Here is a 9,390-nt window from a genome sequence, read left to right as displayed (position 1 = left end):
ATCAATGTACCTCTTTTACTCTGTAAAGCTGTGACCATTAATCATATATACATATTTCCTGAGACACAGCCACACTATGTCACCCTGGCTGGTTTGGAACTCTCTATGTAGACAGATTGGTCTTGAACTAATAGAGATCTGCCTGCCTCTGCCTCCTGAGTGTTTGGATTAAAGATGTGTGCCACCCTGCCTGGTCGATTAGTCTTATTTTCACTCATCCAGAATTCACAGGCATCATCATAAAAATGGGATCTGCATGGCACATTTGTAGCTTGGGGGAAAGCATCAACTGCTACAATAGATGAGAAGAAATGGAAAAGCAGTAGTATGTGAACTATGTTCCCCTCTATATTTATGTGCCAAAGTCCTAGCCACTTCTACCTCAGAATATGACTTTGTTTGGAGAACGAGTAATTGTAGATATAATCAAGTCAAGAGGAGGTCATGAGGATGGGCCCTACACCAATATTGCTGGTATCCTTATAAAAAGATGACATTTGAAGGCAGACATCCATAGAGGGGAATGCTATGTGAACCCTTCAGAATCCACTTCAGCTTCTGAGCTAAGACCATGCTTTCCCTGGGAAGTCCCTGAGCAATGGACTCTTGGAGGAATGCTGATCAGAATTTTCTTACTTCTTCACATGAGAGGCTACACTTTTGCTAAGACCTGGACAATCCTAGGATAGTGTGCTGGAGGTGTTCCTCTTCAAACCTGCTCTCTCTCCTCCTCTTTAACAGATTTCCTTCTCTTCAGAATCCTAGTCCACAGGCTTACCTTCTCCCATCCTTTAATCTGTTGAAGGCATAACCTCTTCTCCCAGTTCATTACCTCTCAGTCCATCACAGCTTCTACTTCCTACAGAAGCTAAAGAACATGCCTGGTCTAATCGTAGGCTTTTCTGATTCTGCAGAATGAGTGGATTGAAGAAATGTATAGAATCTGTTTTTCTCCCACATGATTACAATGTTCAACTTTATTTCACCTCCATAGTGAGCAATTTTCATACGATTACTTCCTGTACAATGTAACTTAGATTTATAAATGATGTCTCAGCAATCTGAGCTTGCCTTTGCTTCAATGCTTGAATGAGACTCAAATAACGTGGAAACACTGGTAGAGACTCTGGCCACCAACTATGGATTTTTTTTTTTTGGCAGGGGAAGTTCAGTAATATATACACAAATGGTCTTAGACCTAACTATGAACCCCATCCCAATGGGGGGTGGAGGTAAAGAATAAACAAAGTTAAATACAGGGCTATGATTTCTATTCTACAGTGTCTGGTAATCTTTATATATAGAAACATAGTGAATTTTTTTTTGGCCAAGTCAAAATGGTTTGACCAAAATTCCATGTGCCAAGTATTAGACATTAGCTTTACATCCAAATTACACTAAAAGCCTTTTTAAGAACTGTGATGGTTAATCTTTGTTATCAATTTGACTAGCTAGTGACTCAACTATGAGGCAAACCTCTGGGTATGCTTGTGAGGGATTTTCTTGTTTAGGTTAATTGAAATGGGAAGAGCCACCCTAAATGTGAGCAGCCCCTTCTGCCAGTGGCCCAAATATAAAGTGATCCAAGAGAAAAGCTTTTGGTTTTTGCCTACTTGCCTTTGCAGCTCACTGGTGAGCCCATCTACTCTGTTTACAAGTTCATCTATACTATTGCTCTCTCTCCCGCCACCACTGTTGCCACCCTTGTTTCCATCCTTCAGTGACTTTAGACACAGCTTCCTTGTCCCTCCAGTGTGAACTGGAGACCAGTAGCTCTCCAGGAATCTTCCAGGCCTTCATAAACAGATTGAGACTGTTGAGGCATCTAGCCTCATAGACTGAGCATTGGGTTCTCAGCCTCTCCAGTGTAAAGACAGCCATTATTGAACTACTCAGATTATTGTGTTAAGTCAGTCCAATAAATCCCCTATTCTTGTTTGCTTTCTTTTGCTGTGCTAAAACACTGACCAAAGCATCTTGGGGAAGAAAGGGTTTATTTCATCCTACGGATTATAGTCCATCATTGAGGGAAGTCAAGGCAGGAACTGAAACAGAAACCGTGGAGGAAGACTGCTTACTGGCTTGTTGTCTCTGGCTTGCTCAGCTAGCTTTTTTATACAGTCTGGGCCACCGAGCCTAGGATGTATCACCCACAGTGAGCTACGCCCTCTGACATCAAACTACAATCTACACCAACATACCTACAAGTCAACCTGATGAAGGAAATTCCTTAATTGATGTTCCATCTTCCCAGGTGTGCTAAATTGACAACCAAGATTAAAAGGGAACCCCTTTAATATATATTCATTCTCTTGGTTCTGTTCCTCTAAAGAACCCTGACTAATACAAGGATAAAGAATGCCCTTTAAATATATCAATTACATGTCAATTCAGTTTTTTTTAAAACAAAGTAGAGCCACTAACAAATATATGTTATAATGGATAACTTTCAAAGTAATGTGGCGGGGGGGTGGAAGAAGGAAGAGAGAGAATTTTCCAAGGGAGAAAAGAGAAAGAAAATATATTAATAGACAAAATAATTGTCTTAAATGTCTGAGTTGACACCAGTGAAGAATGAATGAAAGGATTTTGTTTTACTTTCTATCATCATGATGAAGAAAACCTTTGCAGGGTATGTTGGCACACCCCTGTAATCCCAGCAACTGGGAGGTCAGCCTGGGCTATGTGGTGAGTTGAAGGCTCACCTGGAAATATAGAAAGACTGTGTTTCAAAAAAAAAAAAAAAAACAAATCATGACAGAAATAAATAATCTAAAATTTTAAAAACCAAATAAAATAAAATTAAAAATCCACTTTTAATGCTTTTCTTGCTATAAAGGGAACATGCTTGTCTTTCATAATTAAAAATATTTTATGATATCAAAAATCATTGATATACATATCCCCAATATTTTACTCCAAAGATAAAATGGAAGTAAAAGTTGTATCATCCCACAGCCATTTAAAAGAATGGCTTAATGTGTAAATACTCCAAGTGTCCCGATTTGCATATACATTTCATAGACACTTTCTATTTGATAAATACACCAGAACAAAATGGTAAAAGTACACAGTTCATAGCATCTGCAAAACTATTATGCACTAGGTAGCAACACTTCTACAAAAGTACAGAGAGTTCAGAAGAGTCTAATATCTTTACATTGGCATTCTCTCTCTCCCAGACATGACATAATACAAATCCAGTTTGATTAAAAAATACAACTCATATTGTAATCTTAAATCATATTACTCAACTGGTCAATTAAAAACAGAAAGTATGAACTGAAGAAGCAAGAATTTTGAAAATATAAAAATAAGTATACACACAAAGGCACATTCAAACACAGCTAGCTGGAGGGAATGAAAATTGACACAATTTGACTGATTGATCAATAATGAAAATGCATACCAATTAACATGACAATTCAAGAAATTATTTCACAGATACATTCAAATAATGTAGAGAGTAGTCAGGAGAAGCATTCTACATGGTATTGTTTATAAGACACACACAAAAAAATCTAAATGTACATCATGAGGGCCATAGTTAATTAAATTATGACATAATTATACAATGGAATTTTATATAGCCATTAAAAAGAATGAGGTAGCTTTGCTTATACTGATATGAAAAAATCTCCAGGACTCACATTATAAGTCCAGCATTACCATATGTTCCCATTTATGTCTTAACAATATGTGTGTACACATATATGTAAACAGACATATAAATGTATACACATACCACAGGCATATTAGGCATGTCATATCCACATAGAAATCTTTTGGAAAAATACATAAGAAACTGTTAATGATTGTTCCTTCTGCAAAGTTATTTCTTGAGGAAATGTGGTCTTCATTATTCATTGTATTGCACAATTTGAATATTTCATCCTAACCATGTGCTTTCTTTGTAATAATTACATCAGTTCTTCAAAGAACTAACGGGTAGCAGCAGAACTCTAAACTTCCAACTGTAGAAGGATATAAAAGCAAATCCACCAGAATGCCTTTGTTTTCTAAGAACCTTTGAAAATCTAATTTCAAAGTAATCCTTCCATTCTAGAATTGTAAGAAAAGCAAAACAGTAATTGCAATGTCTCTTCATTCATTTTTCCTGGTGCTAGATTCCAGTGGCTGATAAAGTATGCAGGCCTGTGCTGTCAACCTCGCCCCGTAACATCTGAAGTGCCTCCACCTTGCTCACGGTATCATAGAGTGGGTTGTTCTTTTCTGTGTAGCTAGCATAAGGCTGCATTTCATCCTAGAAAAGAATTCAAAGCCAATATCATTTCAAAAGAGCTAGAAATACATTACGGAAACTACCTGTGTTTTTCTACAGGGTGCCACCACTTTAGCACCCTGAATGATAGCACTTTGGCACTATGAATAGTGCTTATATTTGCATCTCTGACTAACATGAACATAGGAGCAAGTCTTTGTCTAGTACTTTATTAGAAACGCACTCATTGCTCATTCATCTTGTGTGAGAGACGATGGTTGGGTGAAAGTAGAAATGCAGAGGAATGAAGTGACATGAGAAGAATTTTAAAGGAAAGAGACAAAGACAATAAGCTTCTGGTGGTAGAGATTAGGAAACAGACTGCTTTAAGCTTGGGTAAGAGGAAAATGGGAGCAGTACTGGAAAAGAGAAGCCAAGAATTAGACACATTTTCATGGGAAAGGAAACATCTACTTAGTTTCTCCCAAGATTACAGTCCAAATGAGGTAGATGTGATTAAGATGAAGTTTATCAGATGGAAAAGTAGATAGGGGATAATATACGTATACAGTATTTGACAGAAAATTAGCAAAATAAGTACACCTAACTATTCACCTTGTAAAATCAGAATTGTTTTTTCAACTAAAATATGAGTATCGATGCAAATTATACATTGCTTTGCTAAATTTAAGAACATGTGGCTTGCAGGGTGTGGTGGTGCAAGCCTTTAATCCCAGCACTCAGGAGGCAGAGGCAGGCAGATTTCTGTGAGTTCAAGGCAGGCCTGGTCTACATGGCAGGTTCCAGGCCAGCTGGACCTACAGGGAGACCCTATCCCAAAAAAATGACACCCCCACAAAAAAGAACTTTAGAGGTTTGAAAGCATTCTTACCTCATCAACAACTGAAGTAGCTTCTGTTTTTCCCAATTTACATTTTCTAAAAAATAAAATAGTCGGGAGTGAACATAGGTAGCATCATTACTTAGCAAAAACCACAATTAAGCTACTGAGATCCTGGTTCATTTTGATGGAAGACTCAGTAAATCAGAAATGAACTACCAGAAATGAATGGACTGTACTTGTGGTTATTACAACAAAATTCTGGATTTTGGAAAAGGAAGCAAATTCTTAAGGCAGGAGCTTAATGCAATAAAATACATGTGATACCTTCTCTTTGGTACATGAAAAGAATTATCATAATTATTCTCCCCAAAAAAACATTATCATGCCTTGCCTCTCACAAGGTCCTGCCCTTACAGGCCTAATTCATCAGGCTTGCGTACCTGAGCAACCTCCTAAACATTCTCATCGTGCAAAGTATTCCTAATCTAATACTTCAAGGCACTCTTTGCTTATGAGAGAACTGTTAACACCTAATTTACCCAGACAGTCAGTTCCATATTTCTGACCCTTTTTTGGTCCAATAAAGCTGAAGAAGAAAAGATATTTATCAGTCAATACCTGAAGCCACGGATTTTGAAAAAACAAATGGATCCTATGATGATCAAAATAACAACAGGTGAGATGCTGTATAGAATATATAATCTTAAATTTTCAGTACCTGTAATGATAGACACAAAACATGATGGTTCAAATGTGATAAATCCAGAATAGAATATTATGAAGTATTCAAAAAAAAGAAAGAAGAAAGAAGAAATGCACTGCCAAGCCATGAGAAGACATGGAAGAAGTTTAGATGTACAGTACACTATGAATTAAGGCAATACACAAAGGCTACATACTCTATGTTCCAATTATATAATGTTCTGGAGAAGGCAAAACTAGAGAGACAGTAGAGATATCAATGGTTGCCAGGGGTAGAAGAGAAGCAGAGATTAAAAGATGGAGCATGGAGGATTTTTTCACTGCATGGAACTTGTCTGTATGATACCATGATGGTGGGTGTGAGGCATATACACATGTCCAAACCCATAGAATGTGTAGCACCAAGAGTGAATCCTTACATAAACCATGGGCTTTGGGTGGTGACATATCAATGTAGGTTCATCATTTGTAAGAAATGCAACACTGTGGTTGGGATGTCTGTAGTGGGAGAGAGATGCTTAGGTGGAGTCAAACGTTGTATGAGAATCTTATGTCCTTGGAGCATAATTTTATAATAAACCTAAAACTAGCCTTTTAAAACTCTGTTCAAAAATTAAAATTAAAAAAAATGTGGTTTCAAGGATGTCTCTCAGCACATGAAATTCATTTCTGTGATTTTATTTTAAACATTTTGTCTTACTAATAACTTTAAAACTATTAAAATAAAAGCACCCCATCATTTCAGAGTTTCCAGTAAGATATCTGTGGTCTCAGTCAGGATTTTGTTCCTTTAAGGATTTATGAATTGAAAGATGTGAAACCTAGCTCTAATCATTACAGTAAAAGTAGTATTTCTCACCTCCAGTATTCAGAAATAAAAAGAAAGTAGTTGGGAAAGTAATCCTAATTCTGAAGTTACTTTTCTGTCAAGAAATTTAAACTAAAATAAATGTTCAGCATCAATCTTAAATTATCTATTAGGTGCTGGCCCCTGGATAAAGCTCAATCTAAGTCTACAGTCAGAAAGAAATTGCCAGCTCAAGAGGCAATGTTTTCTGAACTGTACTCCTGGTGTCCACGCATGTAACTCCAGGGCATCAGGAGGAAGGGAGGCGAGGCTGAGTGAACTGGCATCTGCTCTTTTCAACTTCCTCCAAGAATTCATTTTTATACACTGAATTTATTAAGTATTTTATTTGAAAATAACACCATTGTTTTGAAACCCTTTTAGACTAATGAGTCCTCTATCTTTCACAGTGCAAGAGAGAGTTCTGCACTATCTGAGTGGGAACCACACAGTCCTTTGGTTCTGCTGTTCTGTATATATGACATCATGTTATAATTCCAAGTGATAAGATTTCACACATCACCAAGGTACAATTGTCTGAGTACATACTACTAAACACTTAAAAGAGAAAGCATAAATATTAAACCTTTGAAAAATTATGATTTGGCAGATGATATGTCTTTTTGTTAGAACAAGTTTTTCTAAGATTTTCTATTTTTTTCTTTTCGTAAATATTGTTATTTTCTTTGAGAATTTCATATAGTGTATTTTGATCATATTCACCCCAGCTCCTCCCCTTAACTCCTCCCAGGTCCACCCTACCTCCCTACCCTCTAACATCGGGTCCTCTTAAATTTTAATAACCCATTTATGCCAATTTCTTCTGCACTTATGAACTCACAACAGCTGTGGTTGCCTGCACAAAACCTGCACAAAATCAAACCATTCAACATTCTAGCACAGAGTGGGAAAGGGTTCATGAGCCCCTACCCCTAACTGAGGAGTCACAGATAACTGATGGCTTCAGGGGTGGGGAGAATCTACTTTAAGGGCACCTGGCGGATCTACCAGCTACAGTGGATGGTCCCACAGGAATACTTGAACACAAAAAAGTTTTGAAGTTGAAACTTGCCAAGACAAAGAGAAGACAGAAATAAGTAAAGGATTTTCATCTGCTATTAGATGAAAAGATAAATAAGAGAATGGTGAGTGATTTACGAAAAGCAATAAGGAAAAATCTCTCTGGGGCCCCCAAAACTGTAGAAGGAGGAGAAAGCCAACAAATATTTCAAAACCACTAAAAGAGATGATTTTGAATAGTCTTACCATGAAGAAATAATAAATATTTAAGATGATGCATTTGCTAATTATTCTGAACGATCATTCCACATAGTATATATGTATCAAAATATCACTATGGGCTCCAGTGGGGGGAGCTATGCAAGGATGCCAGTGGGGATGGGGGTATAAAGATGATTAAGATTCTTTGAGATATTCTGAAAATACACAAAAATTCAATAAAAACAAATTTACAAAAATATCACTCTGTATCCTATAAAAATATAAAATAATTACTTATTTAAAATGTGCTTTGTAAAGGTATGAGATAGAAAATAAATAGAAGGGCTTGTAGGTGTGAAGGGTGGAGCTAAAATTGGGAGCATCTTTGAAAGTCTGCTTGAGAACAGGCAGGTTACCAAGTCCATACTCTATGCAGCGCACATTCCCCCAAACAATAGAAAGGTCTGGTTTTGAGATGAGTTAGACTGACCCCAGAGTCAAAGACCACCATATGGGGGGTAGGGGTTGGAGATGAAGTGCCAGAGCAGGAAGCTATATGAACAGTGGAATGTACATTTCATGCTACCATCCCAGAACACTGAAGGTTTGGATGGAAGGCAAGAGGCTGGAGAGTGGTTTCCTAAACCTTCAGATTGATTGTAAGCTTTACTGCATTGTGGACTGACAGGATACATGGAATTATTTCAGTCTTTTTGTATTTGTTGAAGTTTTGTGGCCAAACACAAATTTTTGATTTTGGAGAAAGTTCCATGGGGTGCTGAGTAGAAAGTATGTCCTTTGGTGCTTGGGTGGAATACTCGGTAGATGTCTGTTAAGTCCATTTGATATATGGTATTGTTTAATGCAGATGTCTCTCTGTCTACACTCTGCCCTGTTGACCTATCTAATGGAGACAGTGGGGTATTGAAGTCCCCTACTATTAATGAGTTGGGATTAATCTGTGTCTTAAAGTCCTGTAGTATTGTTTTTATGAAGTTGGGTGCACCAGAGTTTGGTGAATATATGTTCATGACTGCAATATCTTCTTGATTTATTGTTCCTTTGATCAGAATGAAGTGGCCCTCTTTATCTCTTCTGATTAGTTTTAAATTCTATTTTGTCAGATATTAAAATTGTTACACCTGCTTTTTCCTTAGTACCATTTGCTTGGTATATTTTTTTTCCATCCTTTCACTTTAAGATAGTATCTGTCCTTGAAAGTGAGATGAGTTTCTTGCAGACAACAAAAAGATGGGTTTTGTTTCTTAATCCATTCACCTAGTCTGTGTCTTTTGACTGGGGAGTTCAGTCCATTAATATTTAAAGTTATTAATCAAAGATGAGTATTGAATCCTGTCATTTTTATTTCTGTTTACATTCTTGATATAGCTGAACTTTTCCACAGTTATATCTTCATTGAATTTCTTTACACAGCCCCTTGGGTATAGTCATTCCTTTCTTCAGCTCTTTGTATTGCTTCCAGAACTCTCTGAAGGGCTGGTTTTGTGGACATGAATTCCTTCAGCCTATTTATGTCATGGAAGATTTTTCTTT

The 9,390-nt window shown here is 37.0% G+C and overlaps 1 protein-coding gene across 1 annotated transcript in view; it reads right to left on the bottom strand.

Moving 5' to 3' along the window:
* Nucleotides 1-2,820: 2,820 nt before the first annotated feature.
* Cd200r1 (CD200 receptor 1) overlaps nucleotides 2,821-9,390 on the bottom strand; it is a 46,444-nt gene continuing 39,874 nt past the window's right edge. The window contains exons 6-8 of the mRNA XM_017801632.2: nucleotides 5,685-5,784; nucleotides 5,115-5,160; nucleotides 2,821-4,264 (exon numbers count right to left, since the gene is read on the bottom strand). Coding sequence (XP_017657121.1) covers nucleotides 4,124-4,264; nucleotides 5,115-5,160; nucleotides 5,685-5,784 — 287 coding nt within the window. The 3' untranslated portion in view covers nucleotides 2,821-4,123. The remainder of the gene's footprint in view (nucleotides 4,265-5,114; nucleotides 5,161-5,684; nucleotides 5,785-9,390) is intronic.

This window comes from Nannospalax galili, unplaced genomic scaffold, assembly GCF_000622305.1.
Source record: "Nannospalax galili isolate Female #2095 unplaced genomic scaffold, S.galili_v1.0 scaffold743, whole genome shotgun sequence".
NCBI classification, from domain to species: Eukaryota; Metazoa; Chordata; class Mammalia; order Rodentia; family Spalacidae; genus Nannospalax; species Nannospalax galili.
Note: the sequence above shows the minus strand (reverse complement) of the source record. Positions and strands in the feature narration are given on the sequence as shown.